Raw genomic sequence first — 26576 nt, forward strand, 5'->3', positions numbered from 1 at the left:
CTAAGTCTCGGCCCCCTCCTCCGCCCCCTCCCCCCACACCAGCACCTGCCACTCCAGGTGCTCGAGGCGCAGGGCTATCTTGAAGGCGCTGGACTCCAGCCCGGCCAGGACGCGGGCCAGCTTCGTCTGCAGGGCGTCCAGCCCGTCCTCCAGGGCTGCCATCCGCCGCTCCTCCTCCTCCTGCTGGGCGACCTCGGCCGCCTCGGCGTTGACGTCCAGCTTGTTCATCTTGAGCAGGATCTCCCGGCCCTTGGCCTCCATCAACACCTTGGCGCTGGGGAACTCGGCCAGCACCTCCTTGAGGTCCTCCTTGGAGAGGCAGAAGAGGTCTGAGTAGCCGATGCTTTTGATATTTGCCGTACGGCGGTTGCCAGACTGGTTCCCTGGGGGGGGCAGGAAGAGTGGGGAGAGGCTTCTGCATACGCTAAGACTGCGGCTGATTGTCCTGCACAGACCTGAGCAACCTGGTCTATGCAGCACAATGAAGTGAGCCGTGTGCAGACATGCAGATCGGGCAAACAAAACCGCCACTTCGCAAACGCCTGGCGCAACGTAGGAGAACAAACCCTGATCAGGACAAGAGTCAGCCGCCTCCACCTGCATTGAAAAGACCAAGGCCGCTCTGGGGAAGACGGCAAAGTCCATCTTTTGCACAGAGAGGACCACGGGCTTGACCGAAGGGTCAGAGAGGCCACCTGGGTCCAAACTGAACAGCCCTCTCTCGACAGAGGGCGAGGGATACAACGTCCTCTATCTCGACACAGGCAAACCTCCAGGTGGCCTCAATGACCCCCTCAAAGGATGCAAACAACCAGCTGTCGATCCTTTCCTTCCCATCCAGTCCGAGCTGAAGAAGCTTCTTGGAGGAGAAGCAAAATGTCTTCAAAGAAAAAACAACAGAAAGTCCATTTTTTGGGGGGGAAAACACCTTTGGGACAACCAGGACCCGGATGACTGAGAACCTCCACAGACCTGGGAAGAGCAGACTTCGAGAGAGGCAGTGAGGATTGAACCTTGCAGGCCTCTCTGTGCTTTACCTCCCCTCCCCTCTTAGACCTGTGAAGGACCCCAGTAACGTAGGAGGGTTTCCAGGCAGGAGGGGTGCATTTCAGGGAAGGCGGGGGGCGAGGCAAGAGACAGCACAGTCTGGAGCTGGATGTGTGAAGAGGAAGAGGTTTAGGGCAGCCGAGGATCTCCCAAGGTAAGAAACCGTTAAGAGTGAGAGTAGCCAGCGTGGAGTCTGGCAAGATTCTGTCTACACAGTGCATGAAAATCGCGAACTGAACTTGGCTGGAGTGTTTTGCATCCTTCTTGGGCTACGCCTGACAATAGCCAGTCGATCAGGGAGGGGTCTTTCTGAGCCACCCCCAAATGTTCCCCAAGACTTAAGGGAAGTTTCAGCCCCCTTTACTTATGGGGTGGCTCTTTCAAACTTCCCTCCAGGCTATCTCCCTGATTCTCAACCGTCATATCCTCCGAAGATGCCTCCCCATCCAGTCAGTGAAAAGCAGCACCTGGGACCCCTGCACTGATGGAGAACCCCAACAACCGCCAAAGGAAGGAACCCTCGAAGGAGTTCTCCACTGGGGGGGTGTCTCTCCTGGGGGTCCCTCCCCTCCCCCTCCCCTCACCTTTGATGCTGATGATGCTGATCTCTCCAAAGTACAGCCCCTCCCCCAGCACCGCATACTGGGTCACACCGTCATCCGCCACCACGGCCAGCTGCCCTTCGCGGATGAAGTACATCTCCCGGCCGATGTCCCCCTTCCGGCACACGTACTCCCCGGGGCTGTAGACCTGCGGCTTCAGCTTGAGCACCAGCTCCTCCAGCAGGCTCTGCTCGCAGCTCTGGAAGATCTGGACCTTGCGGAGGGTGGGCAGGTGGACACTGATGGCCACCTCGGCTCGCAGGCGCTCCGGCAGATGCTGGAGGATCTGCACCTCGTTGGTCATCTTCTTGTTCATCTGCAGGTGCTGTTGCAAGTCAACCACACGGTGCTGCAGCTGCTGGCTGATCTGCTGAGAGTGCAGGTAGTCCTTCACCAGGTCGTAGTTGGGGTAGAAGGCCTTGTCGGCGTGGTTCATGTTGGAGATGACGGATGTCATGCTCCCCATGATGGTGGCAAAGCCCATGACGGCCAGGAGGAAGTCGATGGCCATGAAGAGGAACTCCTCCTCCCGCTGGGGCATGGGGGTGTCGCCCACCGTGGTCAGGATGAGGGTGGAGAAGTAGAAGCTGTAGAGGTACTGGCGAAGGAGCCGGTCGAAGCCGGGCAGGGTGCTGTTGGGGTAGACCCACTCATCCGTGCCAAAGCCAATGTAGTCGGAGAGCGCAAAGTAGATGCAGCTGTTCCAGTGGATGGTGACGAAGATGTAGAGCATCAGCTTGGAGATGCGGAAGGAGTTGGGGTGCGCCGTGCGGGTCTCGATGCGGTCAAAGGCCTCAAACAAGCGGTGGCTCCGCAGGAAGCGGTTGGCTCGGACCGCCGGGCTCCCCAGCCCCACATACAGGTAGAGGAGGTCAGTGGGTAGCACGGAGAGGGAGTCCCACAGGAAGGCCAAGGAGCAGCGGTACCTTCGGGAAATCTGGGCGCGGTCTAGAATCAGGGAGCCTTGCTGCAGGAAGCCTGGCAGAGAAGGGGGGCGGATGGGAGAGGCGCTTGGCAAAGGGCCGGAGGAGCCACTCTGCTGCCCCATCTGAGGTCCCCACTGAAGCGGCTCCCCTTCCCAGTCACGGCTGCTGTGGGGTCCGCTACCCATGAGCGGCTCCCTCAGAAGGAAGTCCCCCCCCAGCCACCGGTCCTGCGAGCAGCCTCTGGCACAACTGCCAGGAGAAGCCAAGGAGTTGCCCAGGGAAGCGCCCCAGCTGGCCCCTCTGGGCCTCCGTGGGTGTCCAGGTAGGGAAGTGACCAACCTTCCGAGGAAGGGAGTCACTGCCTGCCTTGATCCAGGGGGACTGGAGGACCCTCCCCAACCCCTGACCTCTTCTTTGGGGTGGAGGAGGGGAGAAGGCGGGGGGGCTTCAGCTGGAGCTCGAGTGAAGCCACGGGACAGGAGCTGCCTTGGTCCCCAGCACGTTGGGGAGGCTTCCCTCCTGGCCCCTGGTAGGAGGTAGAACCACGTGAGCAGGATGGCCTCCATCCTCAGCCCAGGCGGGATGGCGTTCTGCTCCCTCCATAGTGGGCAGTGCCAGTCTGGACGCTCCCTCCACCTGTGGTCCTCTTGGTCTCCTCAGCTGCGACCCAGAAGCTGGGCCTTGGCTGGTAGGGCAGCTGTGGGCTTCGGGGGACCAGGGTGCCCTGGGGAAGGGCTCTGAGGGCAGCCCCCAGCACCTCCCTCTGGCTCCCCGTGCAGGGCTTGGGGGTCAGCCCTGGAGCCCTCTTCGAGTGGAGGGGAAAGGGAGGGGGAGTAGAGGGACGGGGGGTGGTATGTAGCCAGAACAACACTCTTTCCTCTGTGAACCAAGGACGCCGTTCCCACCAGGGGAGAAGGGGCATGGGATGCCCGGTGGTGGGATTCCATTTTTTTAATGATAGGGTCTGTGGGCGTGGTTTGGTGGGCGTGGCAGGGGAAGGTTACTGCAAAATCCCCCTTCCCTCCCCACCCCGCTAACCTGCTTTCCAGCTCCGTTCTCCTGCGCAGGGCAACCAAAGGAGACCCAGCCGATCAGCTGGGACTCAATGGGAGGCAGAGAAGAGGTGGGGTTGGCCTGTTCTCCAAACGACTCAATATTTCTGCTACCGGCTCTCCAGAACCGGTCCAAACCGGCTGAATCCACACCTCTGGTGATGCTTGTGTGTCATGGGGGAAGAACTCTGGACCTGGGATTGGGTGGGGTCTCCAGAGTCCGGGTTTCGCCCGATGTGCCAGAATGAATAGGCCTAATCCATCTCTACTTTGGCCTTGGGAGTTCTGGTTTCCCACGGGCTGCTCCCTGGAGCACCTGGAGCACCTGGCTGGGAGGAGAGTTTAGCAGAGCTACGCTCGAGTCTCCTCACTGGTCACCAGCTGGGATCTGGGCCCAATTCAGCCTGGCCCCTTTGGGCCTCCTGTCAGACCCAGGAAGGGCACCTCCTCTGTTGCGGCTCCTGTCCTTGGGGACCTCGCCCACCATCTCCCACTCTGGAAGACCTGGGGGGCGTGTGTGTGAGAGAGAGGGGGGGGGGAGGGGGAGGGAGGGAGAGAGAAAGAGCTGAATACTTTTGTAACTTCTGAGTGTGTGTTTAATATTCCTTTTGGATGCAAATCTCCCAGAATCTCGTGAACTGTCAGCCTGGGCAGCCAAAAGGGCTCGGTGCTCCTGGGCAGGACAGAGAGGCTGTAATGCATCCCCCCAGGCAGGAATTTGGAGCCTGTCCAGACTTTGGAGGGGTCCTTGGTGCTCTCTGAGCTGGGGGGGGGCGGTTTCCTTGCAGGTGTTTCGTTACCCAAACTAGGTAACAGGATCAGCACCACTGATGCTGTCGCCTCCTCTGGCTAATGAAACACCTGCAAGGAAAGCCCCCAGCCCAGAGAGCACCAAGGACCCCCCCTCATTTCAACCCCAAGCTGCAAATGTTCTCCTGCTTCCAGACTCTGCACCCCACTCGTCCTCTTGGGAGCTTCTGGGCAGCGTTGGACTCCGGGGGTGTCTTTCTGCCCCACTAACCAGTATGGAAATGCACCACGATGTCCATCAGGTAGAGCAGGTCGCAGAGGTAGTCCAAGGCCAGCCAGAGCAGCAGGTACCTCTGCTGCAGTCCAGGGAAGCAGAACCTGGGAAGGACAGGAGGAGACAGGTGGAGACCCCACCTCCCCCCAGCTCTGCCCCAACTCAAGGCAGGGAACTGGGCAGTGGCCATTCCCCCGCCCTGGCTGAACCGCCTCTCCATTCTGCAGCCATCCTCTCCCCCAGACCCCACAAAGGCCTGTCCCCTGCTGTGCCTTCTTGGGGCACCCCGCCTGCTCCAGGCCGGCGGCCCCTTCCCTCCCTCCCCCGCATGGAAGGGCCTTCACACCTCTAATTTTCCTGGCTGCTCCTGGCTTGACTGATAAAATGTCCCCCTTCCAAGTGGAGGAGTTGACTTGGGAGTTTCTTGCCCTCTGCCGATTTTGGAGGCAGTCCAGGAGCTCCTGTGCGCAGACCCCCTGCCCCCCCCGCCCCCCAGTGCTCTACCTGCAGATGAGGATGACCCAGTTGTAAAGGATGGGCGGCCCCATCAGGATCAGCCAGCAGTAATATTTGTCTCCCGAGGGGTCCAGGATGCGAGTCCCACCGCCTGCGCCCTTCCTGGGGGGGAGACAGGGAGGCTCTTTTGAGGCGCCATTCCAGGTGCAGTTCGTGATCCCCTTGAAAGCCCTTCGTGCCGGGGTCCGTCTCACCTCCCTGGGATTGGCCTGACCCTCTCGGGCCGGCAGAGGTGGCATCACTGCGGCTCCCGTCAGCCAGATTATTCCAGCTGGGGGGTGCAGGAGGAGGGAGGGCTGCTCTCTGGAACATCTTGCCCCCTCCATGTGAGGCTGGCCCCAACCCTCCTGTCTTTTTGGTGGGGCCTGAAGATGCGGCTGTGCCCGTTGGCTGGGGCCCCACTGTCCCGAGGGCCCCTTTGGTTGTCCCCAAGGGAGCCCTGCTCTTTGCAGACGGGCTCCCTCCCTCTGCCCGGGGGCCTTCCTCGGGGGCTGGAGCCACCTGGACTGCAGCAGGCCACCCTGGAGAAGCGCGGGGAGGGGGAGACGCAGGGGTGGATTAAGGCTCACTGGTGCCCTAAGCACTGACAAACCTTGGTGCCCCCTTTACACACAAGATACTTTAGAAATCTTCACTGGTTTTGTTTCTCTTTCTTTCTCAACTTTGTGGTGCCTCCTTTGGGCCTGGTGCCCTAAGCACCTGCTTAGTCTGCTTAATGGTTAATACACCAACTGGGGGGAGAAGATGAGAGCCCCCCCCCCAAGCGAGGGACAACCCTTTGGCCCTGCCAGCTGCTTCTTCTCCCTCCCCTTTCAAGGCCAAACAATTGCCATGGGTGGGGGGTGTCTGGCCAGCCACGTCCACTCAGAGCCCCTGCTCTGCTTGTGAGGCTTTCCTGGGGGTGTTGGGTGGGCCAGTAGGAAACAAGGCTGGGGAAGCCCCCATTCCCCCCCAACACGCGCTGTCAATTGGGTGAGCAGCTGGCCCTGGGGCCGAGGGAGGCCTTGCCACAGGGCGGCAGTTCTGACCCGAGTGGGTCCTTTTCTGCCTGTGGACAGCTGAGCCCCCCCAAGGCCACCCCCCCAGGCCACCCCTCGGCTTCTTTGATGCTGTGGGGGGGGGGCTTGGCCAGTGCCAGGGGGGAGTAAACAGCCCCCCAAAACTTTTGGGGATGACACATTTTGAGGGGGGAGCCCGTGGCACTGCCCTGTGTGCCAAGCTGCCCAGGGGTGTTGCAGGGGAAGGTCAGGCCTTGCCATCTTCCCCAGAGGACTGGCAGGATCTCTGTTCCTCTTCCCAGGGAGTAACAGGTGCCAGTCTGCGTGCCACCCGCACCCCAAAACCACCCAGGCTGCCTATTCTGCAGGTCAGGCGATCGGCATAAGCCACCTAATGGCTAACCACCAATCCGAAGCAAAACCAGGAGGAGAGCAGGCAAAACGCTCGGCCTCGCCCTGACCGGCTGCCACAGGCGTGGCAGGAAAGCGCCGGGCTCCCTCCGGGGGCGGGCCGCTCGAGGCCCGCAGGCGGAAGGGTCGCAGGTGCGTGGCCGCATTGCGTGGGCGCGCCCTTTCCTGGGGAAGCCCCCGGGGCCCCCGAGACCCCCCGCGTTCCGCTCTGCGGAGGCTCCCGAGGGCTTTCCCCGCTCGCCCCCAGCCCCCTCCGCGCGCTCTGGTCCCAGGCGCGCTGGCAAAGCCCCCGCCCCCGTTTACCGCGGGGCCTTGGGGGCGCCGGTCTCGGGGGCGCGGCCTTAGCCCCTCCCGGGCTCCTGGAGCCACTCCGTTCATGGCGCGATGCGGGCGGCTTGTGCGCCAGGCAGCCCGTGGCAACGCGGCTCCCCGGGACCCCGCCGGCAGGTGCGACTCTAAACGGCCCAATCAGGGACGTGGCGGCGCCGGGCCAGGGCGGCGGGATCCGGGGGGACCGGGAGCGCGCAGGCCGGAGCACGAGATCGAAGGGGCGGCCTTCCGCGGGGAGTCCGTGTCCCCCGCCGTCACCGCCGACCGAAACTCTGCCGGGCTGTCGGGACCCAGCCCTGCCCGCGCCCCGCAGTCCGAGCCGGGATCCGCTCAGCAACCCCTCGAGTTCAGTCGGGTTTGCGCTTCGCACGTGGGGACGCCCAATCGGGCAAACAAAACCCGCTTGTGTGTCCTCAGCACGATCGGGGGCAGCTTCGGCTGCTGCTACTCACGGAGCGAGACGAGAAAGTAGGTGCATAAATGCAACAATACACATAATGTACGCATACATAATACACCCATGTCTGCAAAGGGAGTCGGGCCCCCGGACTTGCTCCTGATCCTCTCAGCTGGGATCCAGGGGGAGTCCCGGAACCAAGAGGTGGGGGTGGGGCCCCGGGGGGCTCTTCCTGCCTGCAGGGCATGTCCTGGGAGGGGCTCAGGGATGCCCCCAGGAGACACGCAGTGAAGCGGCCCCCTCCAGCCAACCACCAGGCGCGTGAGGGGGGTTTCCTGCCACGCTGTTCTAGTCTGCAAAATGCCCCCTCCGCCCCCCAGTATCAATTTAGCAGAAGAGGAGCCGCGAATCCTCTTCTGGATCTGTTGGAGGGACAGAGAGGCTGCCCTGCATTTATGGTACACCCCCCACCTCACGCCAGCCCCGCTTTCAGCCCCGCCTTGGCCTGGCAGGAGGTCAAGGAGCACTTCGGACCTTTGGTGGCCAGGGCGGCTGCTGCTCCTTGGCTGCTCAGGATCAGAGTCCCTTCTCTTCGGCCAGCCCCCCCTTTGAAGAGCCCCTGGGCCGCAAACCTTTCCCTGCGTCCAATCCGCCTGCCGCCTCCAGGGAGCAGCCCCAGCTCCTCGCCTCCCTCCTCCAGCAGAGCCTTCAGACCCAGGTGCGGATCCCCCTGGGGCCACCCACCTTTCCTGGGCGATGGCTGGGGACAGCCTGGCCACACAGGTGGGGGCTTCTGCCCTTGGACGTTTGCTTAGAGGTGCCCCCTGCCCTCCCCTGCATCAGGGCTGGAGGTTGGGGAGGGGGCTCTTTTTATCTCTCTCCAGGGGATGGCAGATGCCCCCTGTGTGGCAGCTGCCTTGGGGGGGGGACCTTCCATGGGGCTATAACAAGAAATGGAAACAAGGAAGACTCAAGGGTGCAAGAAGGAAGCCCCCCCCTCCCCCAGCAAAGTGGAAGTCAACAGGTGGAGCAGCAAAGGCTGCATCTGTTTTTTGGGGGGAGGGGGCTTCTTTTTGCCTGAGCAGAGCAGCTCCCAGGTGCCAGTAGCAAGCGCCCCCCACGTTGACCATGGATGTCCTTGGCCCAGGCTTTGGGGGGCTTGCATCAGAAAGGCCTGGGGCTGCTGCCTTTCTCCAGCCTCCTGGGGGAGGGAAGTTGGTGTGATGCAGTCTCGAGGGCTGCTTCCTTAGACCACAGGACATGGGGGGCCTGCTTCCCCAGCCCAGCCTCAGGAGGGCCCAGGCCGAGAAGGGCAGCTGCTCCAGGCAACACTTGGGTTGGCAAAGTGCCAGGCGAACCGCTGCCTGTTGAGCCCTGGATAAGAACGACCCCCCTTTAAGGCGTGGTGTGGATCCAGCCACCTTGCCGCGCTTAAGAAAGCGGGGTTCTCTTGCGGGTCTTGTCCACTGGGCCTCCGCCACTCTCCAGGGCCACGGACCGCAGGAACAGCTGGAGCCCCCCCGGACTCCAACGGAGCCGCACAATCCACGCGACACCCAAAGGCGGCCACCGAAACAGGAGCAGCCGAGGGAGGAGCCCAAGCAAGAGGCTGGGACCCGGGAGGCCCACCGGGCAGCGAGTCGGGCCTGCTCGAAGGAGACCCCAAGCGTCGTCTTCGGGCCCCGCACAGCCTGGGCGGCTGAGTCGCGGAGCCCGCGGGACGGTCCCAGGGCGCGTGCCGAGAGCCTCCGCCGCGGCGGGGCGGGGCATGCAGGTGGGGGCGGACCGAGGCGGAGACTGCGGCGGGAGGACTCCTCCCGCCGGGCGGGGCTTGCGCGGGCGGCGGCGCGGGGAAAATGGCGGCGGCGGCGGCGGCGGCGGCACCCAGGTAAGGCCGCCTCCTGCGGCCGGGGAGGGGCTTCGGGATCCCCGGCCGCCCCCCCCCCCCCTTCCCCGACCGGGCCTGCCAGCAGCGCCCGGCCGGCCTCCGCGCGGGCGAGGGGGCTGCAAGCGGGACGCCGCCCAGCCGACCGCGCGACTGACCGGCCTCTCCCCTCCTTGGCGCCCCCCAGTTGCAGCGCTTGCGGGACAGGAGCTCCGCCGGCCGCCCCCGACGGGTAAGCGGGCGCTGGGTCGGGGGCGCTGCTGCTGCTGGGGAGCCCGCCGAGGGTCCCGGGGGCGGCGGGGCTGCAAACCGGGCTGGCACTGCTTCTCACCCCCCGTCGGGCTGGGCTGGAGGGGCCCGCCGGGCGCAACCGGGCGCCCGCGGGCGGCGGCGGTCTCTTCCCTGCCGGGGCTCCGGGCTGGCGGCGGCGATGGCAGCTCCCTCCGCTCTCCCGCCCGTCCTACCGCAAAGAGGCAGCCTGGTCCTTTGGGGATCGCCTGCGGCCTGCTCGCGCCCGATCGCGGCGGGACAGGGAGGCCGAGGGGAGCCGGGACGCCGAGGCTGCCTGCGCCCGAGTGGGGGGCGTCCGCGTTGGGGCCGGAGCTGCAAAGAAGGCGGCTGCAGAGAGGGCCCCGGGGGAAGGGAGCCTCCGTGCCTCTCGGCCAGGCTTTGGGGTGCGGGGGCTTCCGCGACGGGCCCGCCTGGGGTGGGTTTCTTGCCCCCGCGGGCCTCCGCGGCTCTCGCTCCGGAGGCTCCATCAGTTCCATCTGGGAGGCCTGGCGCCGGTGCGGGGGAGAGCCGAGGGGCTGTGGCGGCCTCGGGAGCTCGGCAGGGCGGCATCTCTGCCAACGGGCTCCCGAGGGGCTGCCGGCTCCGTTGGCGCGGCAGCTGCGCTCCTCAGGCTGCGCTCAGGCGCCCGCTGCCAGGCAACCGCCGCTGCCCGGGTATTGCCCCTCTTGGCCTCGCCTTCTGGCCGCAGAGCCCTCCGCAGTCGGCCCGGGCATCGTCTGGGCGGGCAGCCGGCCGTCCTCCTGGCCGCAGAGGGAGCTTTCCGCCTAGGGAGGCCTCTGGGCGGCTGCCCTCCTTCTGCAACGGCGGGGGGGTCTGGCCAGCGCTTGGACATGCCCTGGCTGGCCTCTCAGATGAGGGGGAGGTCTCCCTATCTCCCCCCATGGGTGGCTATGCTGGGGAGGGGCAGAGAACATGATCTGGGGAGTTATGGCTTGGGCTCTTTGGGAGGGGGAAGCTGGAGAAAGGGGGGTCTCCTCCTGGAGGCCAGAGAAACAGGATGGGGGCTGCTCTGGGGAGGCAGTGTGGAGGTGGGGGTGGGCTGAAGTCGCAGTGGAAACCCCCAAAGTGTAGGCCACCATCCCTGAGGCTTCCTTTGGAGCACTGCTCTCTCCCCCTCTTTTTCTGGGGGGATTCCCTGCTCCTCTCCCCTCCCAGCACTACCCATGCCTCCCCCCCTCCCACTGTTGCTTCTCCCAAGGTCGCCGGCCCCTCTGGCAAGCGCCTTGCAGAAGCAGCTAAATTTAGCCCAGAGGCTGCGAAAATGTGGCTTCTCCTTGGCTCAGCCGGTGGGTGGATCCAGGCGGGGCGCTGCTGCTGTGCCCCCCCATAGGAGGCAGCTGGAGGTCAAGTTGCCCCTCGTGGGCCCCTCCAGGCCGTGTGGAGGGGCAGGCAGGGCCCTGCTGAGGAGCCGAAGGGCGGCTGTCCCCCGCAAGCCCTCCTGAGACCTGTGGCTGCCCCTCTGCTCTGCCCGTCTGCACAGCTGGTGCAAAGGAAGCCCAGGAGAGGAAAGGGGGGAGCTGGAAGCCCAGGAGCAGCTGGGGGGGGGCCTGCCCCAGAAGCCCCTGGCTGCAGAGTCTGGCAAAGGCCTGGCTTCTCTTGTGGGGCTCCTCTTGCTTGGAGTCCTTGGTCACTTGCCCTTTGACCCCTCTGCTGCCCTCCCCTCCAAGTCTGTTCCTGGCCGAGGAGAAGGTTGCAGGTTCTGACTTCACCTTGGGCTGTGGGCAGGAGCAGCTCCACTCCTGGGGACGCCTACAGGTTTGGCTCCGCTCGTGGGGCTGCCCCTAAATAGGGGAAGCTGTGGCACCTCTGCCGGTGCCTTCGGGGGCTGCATGCTGCAGTGGGGGCTAGGCTGCTCCTGCAACCCCCACACACAGATGGGGACTGGCAGCTTCTGCCTGGGGGGCTTTCTGCTGGGAGGGGGAGAGCAGTGGTTGCTGTTGGGGCACACTGGCCTCTTCCTCTTCCTGCCCCACAAGCCTCAGATTCTGCCTGGGGGGACCTGAGGGGACTTGCACCCAAGGGGAGCCCAGCAATTTTGGGAGAAGAGCTGAGCTGCCCAACGAGGCAGGAAGTGTCCCACAGGCGCAGCTGGGAGTGGGAACCCTGGCGATGCCATCGTGTGTGTGTGTGTGTGTGTGTGTGTGGCTGCAGCCTCCAGGTGGGCCTGCCAGTCAGTCAGGGGGCCCCAGTGGGCATCACCTCCTGGCAGAAGCCTTGGGTGAAATGGGCTCCGGGGGCCTCTCGCTCTGCCCGGGGGCCTCCAGTTGGCCTCCCCCGTCTCCCGCCGTGGCCCTTAAGGTCCCGCTGCCTCCTTGAGGGACCTCGGATTGCCGGAGGGGCTCCCCGCAGCACAGGCGGGGCCCCCAGACGATGCTGGGCAGCAGCAGCAGCAGCAGCAGGAGGAGGAGGGAGAGAGGAGCGAGGCTGCCCTGGGTGCGTTGCCCGGGTGGCTTTGTTTGCAGCCGCCTCAGCCCCTTGGCTTAGCTCAGCCGGGGAGGCTCCAGAAGGCCCAAGTCCTTCCCAGAGGAGCGGCTGCTGGCCCGGCCTCCCTGCCCACCTCCCCCCCACAAGCCTCCTCGGTGGAGAGCTGCCCGTCCTTCGGCTTCTTTCAGGCGGGCCTTTTCCCCTGGGCAGCCTTTCCTCTCCCGCCCCCGGCACCGCAGCCCTGAAGAGCAGACTGGGCCGGAGGAGGGGGCGGGACACGACCGGATCGGCCTGGTCACCCTGAACTTTTCTGCTGGAGGAACCCAGCCCCCCCCCCGACTGCCGGGCCCTGCTGCCTTAGCCAGGCCAAGGGAGGAGAAGCCCCGACTGGCTTGGCTTCATCCCTGTGGGGTCCTTCTTTGGCCACCCCCTCCCGCTTTGCTCTGATGCCTGGGATCGGGGGAGCCCCAGTGGGGTCTGGCCTCTCCAGGCATCATCCTCGTGCCCCCCCATCCATGGGAAGAACTGCAGCCCCCAGCCCCACCGGTGGTGGTGCAGAGTCAGTTGTGGGGTTTCCTTGCTGCCTTGAAGTGCTCAGGTGGGGGAGGGGACCAAAGGGCACCAGCCGGAAGGGTAGAGAAAGTGGGGAGGGGGCTGGCTGGGTCACCTGCTGGGGGTCCTGCTTCCTGCTGATCTCACCTGGTCTCTGGAGCAGCTCCAAAGGAGGCGGGGGCCGTGGTGGGCTTTAGGCTTCCCTGCCATCCCAGACGGCTGGCCCAGACGGAGGGTCTCCTGGGAATCGCTTGGCATGGGCGGGGGTGGGGAAGGTGCCTGCCAAGGCCACGAATGAGGCCTCCGAGGCTCAGAGGTGCCCGTCGAGGGATGGGCGGCCTTTGGGTGCCAGGGAACCTCAGCCTTGGCACTGGTTAACGTTCACCTTGCGTGCAGGTGGACATCCCTAACTGCCTTCCTAGAAAGTATAACCCAGGCAGCAGGTGATGGGGCCAAGCGAAAGGGAGCGGGCACCACCAGGTGGGCTTTCCCAGCCATCGGCTCCGGTTGAAAGCCCCTTCCTGGCTGGGGGCCGATGCTGGGCAGGGCTGCCCTCCCTCCTCTGTCCCAGTGCCTGGGTGGGGCCACCCCCTGCCTGCCCTTGGCAAGAGCCCCCTGCCCGGCTGGTTTGGACCGGGCCCGTGTGGGAAGGCTCTGGACATGGCTGGGGTGGGGTGGGGCCCCAGGGAAGAGTTAGGGTCCTAGCTTCTGTGCCCGAGCACGGTGGCCGGCTGAGCTGCGGTTTGCTGCAGCCTCCCTGCAAGGCCGGAAAGCAGGTGCCCCCCGCTGCCCTCTGGCTCCTGGGTCAGGGCTCTCCACACCTTCATGTCCAGTCGGGGGGCACTTTCCTGCCTCGGACTGCACCTGCCTCCTCGGGGCTCCTGGCAGTGCCCGCCCGGCTCTCGGAAGGGGCAAAGTCCAGAGAGACGGCCAAGCCGCTGCTTCCGCCTCCTTGTCTCGGCAGCGGGTGAGTGTGCTGGGGACGCCTGCCCCGTGTTGGGGGTGGGGAGGTGGTCTCAGTGGGGGCTCCAGCCAGCCCTTCTGCAAGCCCCTGCTGGGGAGGGACGGGGTCTGACCCGGGGAGGGAAAGCCAGGGAAGGAGGTGGGGGGCAGGTCCGGGAGGAGGGCTGGGCCCCCTAAGGAGGAGCCCGGCTGTTGGGTGCTGGGAACCTCCTATGGGCCGGCATCCCTGGGGGCCCGCGGCTGCCCCCACCCAGCACCCTTGGGCCAGCCCCTCTTTCTCGTGGCCTGGGAAATCCAGGGATGGGCCTGTCCCTCGGCTCACCCCCAGAGGGCTTCTCCTGGCTCCCCGGGTGGCTGCTGTGGGTGAGCTCTGGGCCGGGCATCGCAGCCCTTCCTGGACCGGTCTGCTTATCCTGCTGGCTGTGAGCAACCTCCACCCCCCCCTTCAGTCCTCTGTTTACATCCAGATTGCAGGAGAAACTGACTTTGCTGTTAATGTCGGGGAAGGCTTGTAAATCCAGAGGCCTCACCAGTTCTCCCTGCCTCCCTGCCTCCCGTTGTGGTGGGGTGGGGTTTGGATGTGGCTCTTTGGAATAATGGGTGTGTGTGTGTGTGTGTGTTTCAAAACAAGGGATCCTTTTAAGGGATTGGGGGGTCTTTGGTGTTGTTCTCAGCTCGAGCTTAGTTGAACCTGGCATTTGTGGCCGTTTGGGTGCATGAGAGAAGCTCCTGTGATCCAGCGACTTGAGGCCCAGGGCCCCTTTCAGCCTCCTCGGGGGGGTCTTCTGCATGGAGGGGGCTCTGCTCAAGGATGAGATGCTGGAAGGAGACCCCCAGGAGCAGCATTTGCACCCAGCCTCCGCCTCGAGCTTGTGTTTCTACAGGGGTGTAAAAATATATCAGTGCGCCTTTGAAAGTTAGGCCCCCGATGAGGCCCTCCAGGAGTTCTGCTTTGCAACGGGGCCTTTCTAAAGCCACCCTCCTGGGTCAGCAGCCGCCATGCAGCTTCCTGGTCTTGCCCGGAGCCGGGAGAGGCAGCCGGTTGGTCTCCACTCCAAGGGCATCTCGTGCCAACTGGTCCCCTCGCCCGATTGCTGGAGCCGGGACCCTGGGCTGCTCCCGGGGCCTGGGCAGGCCAGAGGTGTAAAGGGGATCAGGGCCTGCAAGACGGGGGCCATGGGTCCCAGCCTACCCCCCACCCCCCGCTTTGAAGCCCAGGGAAGAGCCGCCTCTCCTCTTTGGGCCCCCTTGAGGGCAGCCCTGCCCCAGCTGGAGGGTCTAAGTAACATCGTCGGTTGGGGGAAACGCACGGCTGACTAGAAGCAAGTGAAACGCTCAGGAGTGCGAAGCCAGAACTGAAATTCACGCGCCAAAACCCCAAGTGAAAGCTCCCCCCTGCGTAGCCTCTCCCCATCGCTGCTCCCCCTCCCTCCAATCAATGTAGAAGAAGCTGCTTGGAAATGGCGGCTCTGGTGGTTTGCATCCACATTCCTCTCCTCCCGGATTGACCGGGTGGGGCAGGCAGCTCCACTTTCTAAACTCCCCCCAAAGTGCTCCCCCTCCGCCCGGGGTTCTTGGGAGACTGGTGCGAGACAGGGCAGAGCGCAGGAGATCTGCAACCAGGTGCTGCGCTTTTGCCATCCTTCCTGTCCCTTGGCCTAGGCTGGCCTCTTACGGCGCCCTCTCGGTGGCACTGCTCTGAAGGCTGCCGGGAAGCCGGTCCTGGTTTTTGCTGGTGGCAGAGCCCAGCAGCTCCTCTTGCACCCATGGCGCCTGCCTGTCCTGGGATGCACAGCCAGGCCTTCAGTCCCCAGGCCCTCTGGCTGCGCACGGCCTTGTGGGGGAGAAGAGGTGACCCAGAGTCACAGCCAGCCTGCTCGCTTCCCTGCTGCAGCCGCTCAGGACGCACGATGGGGCCCAGCTCCCCTTTCCTTGCGGATGGGCCATGCTTGCCTGTGAAAGGAGCCGGGACTGTCCTCCTGGCGGTGGGGGAAGCAGCCGAGGCCTCGGTCAGAGCCGCCAGGGAGTTGCTGCTGGCTGGCAGGTTGTCAGGCGGTCCTTTCAGCCGCCCCTGAGCTTGGAGGCTGCCCGGCTCCTGGACACGGGCACATCGGCTCCCGGGCCTCTTTGTGTACGGCCCCCATGTCAGATTTGGGGAGGAAATCCCTCCTGCTTCCCTGGGGTGGTTTTGTGGGCACCGAGGGCATCTGCCTTGGCAGGAGGGACCCACCTGGGGTGTGCCCTGAGCGAGGGAAGCCGGAAGCCCTTCCAGCTGGGCCAAGAGGCCATTTCAAAGCTTGGCATTAACTGTCAGCCCACTCTGGCGCTGCCCGTTGGCAGAGCGACGTTCAGGAAGTGGTTTCTGAGCCTGAGTCGAGCCTGTGATGACAGAACGCGAGGAAGCCTTGAAGGGCCTCCTCCTCTTCTCCTTGGCACCCGAGGAGACCCCTGGCCTCCCCTGGGTTTTGGGCCCCAGCAGTTGCTTGCTGGCAGTTGGCAAGGGAATTCCCTGGCACGGACCCAGCGTCTCCTCTTTGCTTATTCATGGGGAACTTAGCAGCCGCGGTTCCTCTTCCGGGGCTGGGAAGCCGGATGCCCCTCAGAGCAGGCAGCCTCGGGTGGCCCAAACGGCTTGGGGGGCTGAGCGTCTTGTGGGAGAGAAACTGGGCTTCCCCCAGGGAGGAGAGTCCTAGCTTAGGAAGGCTGGGCTGGGACCGTCTGCCCCCCGCTCCCCCCGCGAGCACACCCACACCCACTGGAGGGCCTCTCCTCTCCGGGGGGGCTTTGTGGGGTCAGCATAAGGCTTTGTGGGGCCTCCTTCCCCTCGGGGTCGGGAGCAGCTGGGGCCACTGGCCAAGGCGCCCGAATCGCTTGCCTGCCAGCTGCACCTGCCCCCTTCCTTCAGAGGTGGGTCTGCTGTCCGGAGTTCTGGCTCCAGCCCTGGAGGGTGCTCCTTCTGCAGGGCAGCCGGGGGTCCCCTTCCGCCCCCTCACAGCCCCCTTTCCGTCTCTCGTGTCTGCAGCTTGGCACGGCCTCTGTAGCAAGATGGGTGCCCCAGCCGGGCGACTGGCGGCTTGTCCTCCGCTGCTCTGCCTCACGGGAGGCCGCCTTTGACCTGCCTGCAGCCCCTCCCCTCCCCATGGAGAAGATGAGCTGGCTGAGCAAACTGAACCCCCGAGCGGCAGCTGGGCCGAGGGCGAACAGGGGCGCCAGCCTGCAGGGCCCGGTGACGGCGGACCCTGAAACCTGCCTGATGGTCTTCAAGAACCACTGGGCTCAGGTGAGTGACCCAGGTGAGTGGCCCAGGTGAGCGGCTTTGGGCAGCCGGCAGGAGGGGGCATCGGAGCACACACGGGAGCCCAGCCAGCGGGCGCAAGAGACCTCCCCCCACCCCCAGTCGGGGGACCCAGCCCGACATGTTTCCTCTCCTGGCAGGTGCTGAGGATCCTGGAGAAGCGCGGCCCCCATGTGGCTCCGGGGGCGGCGGATGACCTGAGTGCCGTACGCAACAACACCTACCAGATGGTGACCCTGCTGGCGGAGGAGCGCCCGCATGCCGAGCTGGCCATGGGGCCCATCCTGGAGTTTGCGGTCTCGGAGGGCGTGCTGGAGCACCTGCTGGGCTGGCACCTGCAGCGGGAGGTGCCTGAGGAGCGCAAGGTGGAGCTGCTGAAGCTGTTCGAGACGCTGATCAGCCAGGCCCACCAGCCGCTGCTGCTGCACCAGAAGGCCGTGCTGGCCCCCCTGCTGCGGCTGCTGGCCCTGTGCGCCGAGCCGGCCTCGCCCCTGCTGGAGAGCAACCTGGTGCTGCTGCTGAACCAGCTCTGCGTCTCCGTGGCCCGGGACCCCCCGCTGCTGGAGCTCTTCTTCCACAGCCCCTCTGGGCGGGGCCCCCCCCCACCTGCTGCTCTTCTCCCTCCTCATCCCCTTCATCCACCACGAAGGGGTCGTGGGCCAGCAGGCGCGGGATGCGCTGCTCCTCCTCATGGCCGTCTCCTCCGGCAGCCGGACCGTCGCATGCTACATCACCGAACACTCCTACTTCTGCCCGGTGAGTCCGCTGGAATCGCCTGCCGGGGGTTTTGGCCCTGCCGGCCCAGGGGAGGGGCCATGGCCCTGTTGCTCTGGTTGGCACTGGCTGCCTTTGGGAGCCTCTCTTGGCTCTTGCAAAGGAGGCTGGCAGGTTCCGTTCCAAATTCAGCGCCTGCCTTGTGGCATGGTTTGAATTCTTATTTTTGTCCCAAAGGGGTTGCGTTAATCCCACTCTTTTTTCAGGCTTCTGCATTATTTTGAGCCGAGGTTTCGGTTGCGTTTGCTCCCCCAGAGCTGTTGCCATAGAGTGGTGAACCTGTGCTAGAAAGGAATGTGGGCACCGGAACGGCAGGCTGTGCAGGGAGGAGGAGAGACTAAGAATGCTAGGCCAGAAATAGCACAGAGGCTGCTCCTTGTCTGGGCGGCGCTTCCTCCGTGGGGCTCTTGGGCAGAGCGGCAGGGCCGGCTGGCCGAGTGGCCGTGCTGGCTCTGCGCTTGCTTGGTTGTGCCCAACTGTCAGAGGCTGCTTGGACCACTCAGCTGCGGAGGTGCTTCCTGCAAGGGGGGCGCTTGGCACACCCTGCAGGGCCTGGGCAGCTTCTTGCCCCAGGTGGGCCCTGGAGCGAGGAAGAAGAGGGACGCCCTTGGGTGCCTGGGGAAGCCCAGGCATCTTCATCGGGGGGCCGAGGGTGAGGAGCGCCTCAGGGCAAGGCAGACATCCGTGAAGCCAAAGCTGCTTCCCAGGGCCAGGGGGCAGCTGTCTGCCCTGGGGGGCCCGCCTGCCCACCCGCCAAAGGGACGCAGGCCGGCAGCTGGCCGCACCTGTCCGCCCTCATGCAGCCGTGCAGAAGCTCCCTGCGGCCGCCTTCCCTGTCCTGGGGGTGGAAGGTCCTGGTTGTGGCCCCCTCCCCATTCTGATGGCCTCCTCCATCCCCACCCAGGTCCTGGCCACGGGACTGAGCGCCCTCTACTCCTCGCTGCCCCGCAAATTGGAGGTCCGTGGGGATGACTGGCACTTCCTGCGCCGGGAGGACTGGATTGGGGTCCCGTCGCTCGTCCTCTTCATGAACTCCCTGGAGTTTTGCAATGCGGTCATCCAGGTAAGGCCGCTGTCCAGCAGGGAGAGCTGGGGGGTGGGGGGATGGGGGGGAGAAGGGCATCCAGAAACTGCCTCAAACACCCTGAACAGATCTGCCCAGAAGGTCCCGCCTGGAGAGCTGAGCGGAGCCCTGGGATCTCGTCCCTGCGGAATCTGGAAGGATGCGGGAGCGGCTCAGAGGGGGTGGGGGGTGGGGTGTCTCTCTGCTGCTGGCCATGTGCACCGGGGCCAGGCGCCCCCTCCGTTGGGCTGGCCTTTGCGCATCTGTGGGCCTCTGTGGATGCTGCTCCGCCCAGGTTTTGCACAGGGCGCTCCCCACATACCTTGCTGCTCCCCCCGTGCAGGTAGGACATTGGGCCGGTCCCCTGATGAGTCCCCTCCCCGATGTGGGAGGGGCCGCTGCCCTTCCGGGAGGCGTTTTGGCTCATTCCACCTGCTGAGCCCTGGGCTGCTGCTCCTCCACTCGAGGGCTCCGGGCTGGGCGCTCCTTCTGACTCTGCCCCTTTGCCCTGCAGGTGGCCCACCCGCTGGTGCAGAAGCAGTTGGTGGATTACATCCACAGTGGGTTCCTGGTGCCAGTTATGGGCCCGGCTCTGCACAAGGTGAGGGTGAGCTTCCTCCCCCTTTCGAAGGGCGGACGGCCTTCTGGCGGCAGGAGGGCAGGGCTGCCTTTCCCGGGCACCGGCTGCTCTGACTGCGGCTGGGATGGGGCGCCCAGGGCTCCTGCCAAAGACCAGCCATCGCAGGGCGGTGCCCGCCAGCTGCAGGCCTCGGGGGCACGGCGGGGCAGCCTTGGCTGAGGTTCCTCTGCCCGCCAGACGTCCATCGAAGAGATGATCGCCAGCACGGCCTACCTGGACCTCTTCCTGCGCAGCGTCAGCGAGGCGGCCCTGCTGAAGACCTTCCTGCGCTTCCTGCTGCTCCACCTGCACGACAGCAGCACCATCCTTGACACTCTGGTGGCACGGATCGCCAGCAATTCCCGGGTGAGGCGGCCATGGGCACCGGGGGCCCCCACACAGCTTCCCCACCAGAAAGGCCGTGAGGGGCACGGGAAGGCCGAAAACAGGACTGAGGGGCAGCAGCTCAGGGTTGCAGGAAGGCCCTCCCTGAAGGAGGGGGTGGGGGGCTTGGGGCCTTTGCCTAGTTCAGGGGGGCTGCTTCCTCTAACTCCGCCCCTTCTGCCCCCAGCTCTGCATGGTCTCCTCAGCCTCTTCCGGACGCTGATCGGCCTTCACTGCGAGGACGTCCTGCTGCAGCTGGTGCTGAGGTACTGGGGGCCTTCTTTGGGGGGGGGGAAGCGAATGGCTCCCCAGCAGTGCTGAAGCCAGAAGAGGAAGGGCTTTTGGGGAATGGGGGGAATTGCCCCCTTTAGAACAGCTGCCCAGGCAGCAGCCCTTCCTTTGCCTGGCCTCTGTGGATGAGGGCATTGCAGGTGGCGCCACAGCTCCTCACTCCCCCCCCAGGTACCTGATCCCCTGCAGCCACGTCATGCTGAGCCAGAAGAGAGCGGTCAAGGAGCTGGACCTGTATGGCAAGGCTGCTGCCAAGTTCCTCTCGCTGATCCCTCAGTGCTGCCGCCCGGAGAGCCTGCCCCCCCCGGAAGAGGAGGAGGAGGAACGGGCAGCCTGGTCCAAGGGTGAGGCTGGGCGGGTGGGAAGAGCCTCCCTGGGTGGGCTCCCCCCGGCTGGGACTCTTGGGGTCGGGCTCAGGGTCCTCCTCTTGAGGACGGGGCTTTGTGGCTGGGCTGGACCCTTCCTCCTCCTCCTCCTCCGTCTCCCCAGGCCAAGGCAGCCCCAGTTTGGACTCCTCCTCCGTGGTGACCGTCCCCAGGCCCTCCACGCCGTCTCGCATCTCCTTCTTCAGCCGCCAGTCCAGCTTCAGCACGGAGGCCCCCAGCCCCACCCCCCGCTCTCCAGGGACGCCCGCAGGCAGCCCTGGTCACCGTCCCGGCAGGTGGGAGGAGGCCTCGGACCTGGAAGGGAACTACCTGGAATACCTGCGGGATGCGCGGCTCAACATCGACCTCTGCGTGCGGGCCTGCCGCGTCTGGTCAGCCCCCTACGATGGGGAGGAGCCCAATGCCGGCAGCTTAGCTCCACCTCTGGGTGCCTCCTCGGCAGCCGACGCGCCCGTCCATCCCAAGGGGGCCCTGCCAGATCCCGCACCTGCCTCCCCCCGGACTAAAAAGCGGGGGGCGAGCCTTGAAGTGGCCCCTGCCGCTGTGCCGCCAAGCACCGCCCCACCTGCGGACACCAAAGAGAAGCAGCCTCTGCTTAACGGGGCCCACGTGGATGCTGGCATCAAGAAGGGCCGCTGGGCCCCCCCCGAGGGCCCCTCCGAGAACGGGTCAGTCCCACCTGCCAACCTTTGGGAAGGCGCCTCCTGCCTGGACTTGCTCGCGGATGAGGGGCTGAGCCAGGCCCCTCTGGAGAATGGGGGGCCGCTGACGGTGGAGGAGTTCCACCAGGAACTGTGTCAGCTGCAGGACGAGATGGCCAACGGGGGCCGAGCGGAGGAAGAGCCCCCCTCCGAGCCTGAACCGCTTTCCCGGGAGGAAGAGGAAGCCTTCCACTGCTTTGCCTCCTGCCCCGAGGGCTCTGCCCCCGCCCCGCCTGCTGACCCCCTCTCCCAGATCCTCAGCAGCCCCCTCCGGGCCTCGGGGCAGCCTTCCAGCCAGCCGTTCACCGGTGAGTCTCCTTCCCGCCTCGTGCAGGGAAGCCTTTGGGAGGGAGGGTCCTTTCTCAAGCGGCTGCCTGGTCCTTCGGCCGGGGGTGTGTGGGGGTCTCCTGGGTGGCCTTCAGTGGGCCAGTTCACGATGGCTCCAGGGCTGTGGGGGGGAGCGGAGGGGGGGCTCCTCCCATCTCAGGCTGGCTCCCCGGTCCGGTGTAGGCCAGCGAAGAGGCAGGATCGGTTAGGGCCCTCCTGTGCAGCCGCTGCCCGGGGTCTGGGGGGCATGTCTCCCCCCTGATGGCCACCCGTGTCCGCAGGCCCCTTCCTGGCTATCCTGCTGGCCAAGCTGGAGAACATGCTGCAGAACTCGCTCTACGTCAACTTCCTGCTGACGGGGTTGCTGGCTCAGCTCGCCTGCTACCCGCAGCCCCTCCTGCGCTCCTTCCTGCTCAACACCAACATGGTCTTCCAGCCCAGCGTCAAGTCCCTCCTCCAGGTAGCTCAGCGGCCGGGGGGAGGGGAAGGGCAACCCCCCAGGGAAGGTGGCTGAGGGCCTGGCTTCTCCTCCTCCCACTGGCAGGTCTTGGGCTCAGTGAAGAACAAAATCGAGGGATTCGCGGCCAGCCAGGAGGACTTCCCCTCACTGCTCTTAAAGGCCAGGAAGTACCTGATTGCCCGGGCCAGGCCGGACGCCCCCGACGCCCTCAACCCCCTGCCCCCCCTGCGCCGCCCTGAGGCCCTCGGTGAGCGACCCTGGGCACCTGGCAAGGGGGGAAAGGGCCCCTGGAGGCGGTTGGGGGGTGGCTCAGCCTTTGTCCACTGGCTGTCCTGGCTGCCGGTCTTGACCCGTGCCCTCTCTCCCGCCAGTGAAGAGCCGCAAGCCCACCATCGGGGAGCTGATCATGCGCCACACCAACAGCCCCACACGGGCCCGCCAGGCCGCCCAGCTGGCCCTGCAGCATGTGCGCGAAGGCCAGGTGCTGCAGGCACTCTCGGGCGGCTCCCTCTTCCGCGGCTCCGCCGAGAAGCAGAGCGAAGCGCTGCGGGTGAAGAACGCCGTCTACTGCGCCGTCATCTTTAGCGAGTTCCTGAAGGAGCTGGCAGCCATCGCCCAGGCCCACGCCGTCACCTCGCCCTTCCTGCTGGACCCTCCCCCAGAGTGACCCCCCCATCTCTCCTGCCCACAGGGGGGGCCCCTCCGTTTTTAAAACTCCATACCAGGAAATGGACCTTTTTAATTTATTGGGAATGAATGTTTTTTTCTGGGAAAAAATTGTTTGTTGCAATATATATATATATATATATATATATATATATATAAGAAGCTGCCTCTGCCTGCCCTCCGCAGTGTGTCTGGGGAGACCCTCCCCCGACCCTTCCAGGTGTCTCCATGGCCAGAGCTCTCTCGGCCCTCCTGCCTCTCCGCCCCCTGGACCTCTGGGAGGGGCAGCTTAAGCCAAGGCAGGGACCATCTTGCTCCTTTGGGGGAACCTTCTTTTCCTACTGGGGGCACCTCAACTCCCCAACAAGGCTTTGGGCAGCCGTGCTGTGGAAGCCCCCTCCCCCCAGTACTCAGTTGCCAAGCATCCATGACGGGAGCCGTCACAGGGCTGGGCCTCCTTGTCCTCTGCCCCCTTGAAGAAAAAGCCCTGCCTGTCTGGAGAACAGCCCCCTCTGCCCCCCCGCCAGGCCAGAGTCTGGGCATTGCTACATGCGAAAAAGGCGATTTATTGCTGGTGGGGGCGGGGGGCTGCCTGCTGCCGTCCAGGTCACCCTTCCGTGTCGCTCTCGGCGGCCGCGATGCTCTGCAGCAGGGGCAGGGACATGCAGTGCCTCTCGGGGTCAGCCAGGCTGCCGCAGGAGGACCCCAGCTTGGGCCGTCGCTGCTTGAAGGGCCACTTCCCTGTGGGGACACAGAACGAGGGGGTCGGGGCAGGAGCCCCCAGGGAGAAACCACCCCCATTCCCCCACTCCCGAGAATCCCAAATCCTCCTCCTCCAATCCGAGTTGGTCACTGGGACGGGAGGTCATTCTCCCAAGCCTGCTTATCCCTCCCGCCCCCTTGCAAGCCCCTCTCCCTCTAGCACGGATAGCGTTCCCTAGTTGGGTCAGGAAATGTTTGCAAGGAAACAAGATCTCCTAGGATCCCACAATCCTCCTCCTCCACGTACATGGGCGGGGATGGGCGTCTCCGGGGCAGGAAGGGAGTGAGCAGGGAGGCCTTGCTCTCTGGCCAGGCTAGAAGTCCTTTGGGCCCCAGGGAGGCCATAACCGTGGAGGGAAGGGGAGCTGTGGCCCTTTGCCCCGGCAGAAGCACAGCCTGCCATGCAAGCAGCCTCAAGCCCTCCTAGCTGGGTTTAGCTTTTTGGGGTGGGGTGGGGGTGGAGCACAGTGGCTCCATCCCTGCTTTGGGGAGGAGGGGGTGGGGCCTCCCGTTTCCTCACCTGTCACCGTCCTCAGGGGCCTGCCCAGGGCCCTCCATCGCTGCGCAGGGCCATGGTCTCCCTCTCCCTGGGCAGGGGGCCTCCAGGGCTCGGGCCGGGGGAGAGGCCTCCAGCATGGCCGTCCTCATCCAGGCTGCCCTGGTGGGCAGGCTGCGGCCCATGGGCTTCTGGGAGCCCAGCACGCCTTGTGGCTGAGGGCGAACTTGAGGCAGGCGAAGGCCAGCGGGAGGGGCGCCTCCTGGACGAAGTGCCGGTGCTCAGCGTCCTGGGTGACGGCCAGCGAGAGGCTGCTGGCGTAGAAGACCTCATGCACCACGTAGAGGCTGCGCTGGGAGCACAGCCAGGGCAGGTCGGGGCGCAGGGCCACCGTCCCGGGGCGCAGCGCCAAGAAGGCCACCTTCTTGTGGACGCCGGCCAGGCAGAGGCGGATGTGGCGCAGTGCCCCGTCCACCAGCCGTGTCTCCTCGTAGCGGGACTCGCCCCTCACGCGGGCACTGTACTCGCGGGTGCAGTGGGTCAGCTCCCTGGGGGCCGGCCCGCTGGGCAGCAGGCTTTCTAGGGGCCCGATGGGCACCAGGAAGCACTGCCGGCGCAGGAGGCTCTGCCCCAGCTGCGGCTTCTTGATCAGCACCGTCAGGAGGTCGTAGGAGGCAGCGTCTTCCAGGAAAGGCACCGGCACCACGCTGGGCCCGAAGCGCTCCTCGATGACCTGCAGGGAGACAGAGGCTGTCACGGGGAGCACGGCCGTCCCGGCCCTTCGCGAGCAGAAGGGCCGTTCTGCTGCACGCCCAGCTCGGTCACCCCTTCTCCTTGGCGGCAGCAGCAGCAGCAGCAGCAGCCAGAAGGCCAGCTTAGCCAAACCGGGTATTAGTTTGGCCTGGAGGAAGGCTCTTTCTGCAGGATCCAATCCGGGTGGGTCACCAGGACCCGAGAGGCTCGGGCTGGAGGCCATCCTCAGGGAGCTTCTCTCCGTTAACCGAGGGCGTCCTTTGGGCTCTCCTGGGCTCTAAAGTGGCTTTCTAGAGATCAATTAAAGACACACACACACACACGAGGCACCGTATCAACCCCCATGCAGGACAGGCCACCCTCTGATGGAGGGAAGCTCCCTGGGGACGGGCCCCACCACTGCCCCTCTCTGGCCCTGGTGACCCACCCAGACTGGATCCTGCAGCGTTATCCTGGGACACGTGGAGTCCATTTCATTCCTGAGCGAGCTTCCTCTTCCTCCCAGGGATGTCCTTTCCAATTGCAAGTACATCTCTCTCTCCCCCTCCCTCCCTCCCTCCCTCCCTCCCTCATTGGAGAGATGTCCATCGATTAAGGGGACCGTTAGCTCCCCATGACCAAAGGGGCCCAGGTGTCCAGGGCTGTCCTGTCAAGGACACCCCGTTCCCCGGAACCGCCTCCTTCCTGCAGCTGCTGAGCCTCTCCCCATCCAGGCCAAGGGGCCCTGCTCTGCCCCAGCTGCCCCTGATATGCGCATCCAGGCTGCACCCATAGCCCTCTGGGGCAATGCCCTTCCCGGTGCCCGCTCTGCCCTCTCACCTTGTCCCGGATCAGTTCCCAGTTGGCATCTGCCTCGCTGATCTTGAGACTTGGACTCCCTCCGCCGTCCATCTTGCCAGCTGTGGGGCTGGCCCAGAAGGGGTCTGGGGTGTTTGTGGGAGGGTGGGCCATAAGGGAAGCCAGGGGAGACGGGGGGGGAGCCAGTTGGGGAGCTCCGGAGGAGGGTTTTCCCCCAGAGTCCTGGAGGCAGCAGGGCCCGCTGGCCTGTGAAGTCACAAAGGCTGCTCTGCTTGCATCATCATCTGGGCGAGGGGAGGAGGAGGAGGAGAAGCAGTGACCTTCCTCTGCCACGGGTGGGGGTAGGGGAGGCTGGCTGCAACCACAAAGGATGCAGAGGGAGAGCCAGCCCTGCAAGGTAGGACAAATGAGGAAACCGACTCCCCAAGGCCAGGTGAAACTCGATATCAGGATTCCAGCAATCGCCCTAATTCATGATTCTCCAACCAAACTCCAAAAACCTTCCAAGGATTCATTAGAGGCGACATCCTGGCCCTGCCCTGGACGCAGCCAACTCTGGCAGACGTCAGAGTCCCCTGGGACCCTGTCCCCCCCCCCCGGGTATCTCATAAACCAGAGTCTCCAACTGAGCACCTTCACAGGCTGGGTGTCATAAATCAGCTTCTCCAACTGAAAATATTCGTGGGCAAAAACTCTGGTGGTTTAGTTACACTCTTTTAAAGTGAAGAGGTGGAATGGGCTTTGGCTTTCAAGCGGCTGCCCTGCGCTTTCATCGATAGCGGCCTCAGTAACAGAAGCTCGAGCTCCTGAGTGCATCGGCCCTTTCCTGCCTCTTCGGTCGGTTGGAAGGTTTCCTTGCAGGGCTCCCAGGCTGTGGCAGCCACACCTGACCACAAACAAGCCAGATTAAAAAGACCCCAAGAAGCAGCCAGTCAGATTCTATCCTAGGAACTGCTACGCCGAGGAATCCCAAGATTGAATCACCCAAGGAATCTCAGCTAGAAGTTCTGATCCCCTTTCCCTCCTCTCTCTCTCTGTGTGTGTGTGTGTGTGTGAGAGGGGGGGGGAGAGGAATCTGCTCTGGTAGCCTTGGAGAGTCCTGGGGATGGATCTGTTTAAGAAGGGGAAACCTGGGGATCCCCTCTTCCCAATCAGAGCAGCCCCTTCTTTAGGGAAGGAGGTGCCAACCATGAGGCTTTAAATATGGCACCCAGAGCCAACAGGGCACCCTTGCAAGTGGCACATCCGGGAAGCGAGGCATGCTTGAGCTGCTGCCACCTGGACCAGCTGCAGCTTCAGAATGGTCTTCAAGGGCAGCCCCACCTAGAGGGCACTGTGCTAGTTTAGACCGGAGGTGCTTAAGGCACGGGTGTATTCGGCCTG

At 64.8% G+C, this 26576-nt stretch overlaps 3 protein-coding genes across 3 annotated transcripts; 1 reads left to right on the plus strand and 2 right to left on the minus strand.

The window, feature by feature from the left end:
• On the minus strand, positions 1-6954 carry CNGA4 (cyclic nucleotide gated channel subunit alpha 4). The gene is made up of 5 exons (XM_087967703.1): positions 6569-6954; positions 5156-5269; positions 4649-4755; positions 1632-2627; positions 1-383 (listed from the first exon to the last, which is right to left on the minus strand). Exons 1-5 carry the CDS (start codon positions 6952-6954, stop codon positions 1-3), a joined length of 1986 nt encoding a protein of 661 aa, XP_087823829.1.
• A 9277-nt stretch (positions 6955-16231) lies between these two features.
• On the plus strand, positions 16232-22530 carry FHIP1B (FHF complex subunit HOOK interacting protein 1B). Its single transcript, XM_087967473.1, is given in 13 exon segments — positions 16232-16698; positions 16854-17309; positions 17311-17469; positions 18392-18550; positions 19065-19151; positions 19368-19535; positions 19741-19750; positions 19753-19819; positions 20016-20188; positions 20334-21239; positions 21540-21718; positions 21803-21965; positions 22090-22530. Coding segments are annotated over 13 exon segments (2964 nt in total). The 5' UTR covers positions 16232-16557; the 3' UTR covers positions 22386-22530.
• Positions 22531-22991: 461 nt separating this feature from the next.
• Positions 22992-25286, minus strand: C5H11orf42 (chromosome 5 C11orf42 homolog). The gene is given in 5 exon segments (XM_026688408.2): positions 22992-23125; positions 23667-23719; positions 23721-23859; positions 23862-24375; positions 25215-25286. Coding segments are annotated over 5 exon segments (912 nt in total).
• Positions 25287-26576: the final 1290 nt, after the last annotated feature.

The sequence above is a fragment of the Notechis scutatus genome, chromosome 5 (assembly GCF_049901735.1).
Source record: "Notechis scutatus isolate UNSWTSFEM ecotype Mainland chromosome 5, rNotScu1.2, whole genome shotgun sequence".
Taxonomy (NCBI): Eukaryota; Metazoa; Chordata; class Lepidosauria; order Squamata; family Elapidae; genus Notechis; species Notechis scutatus.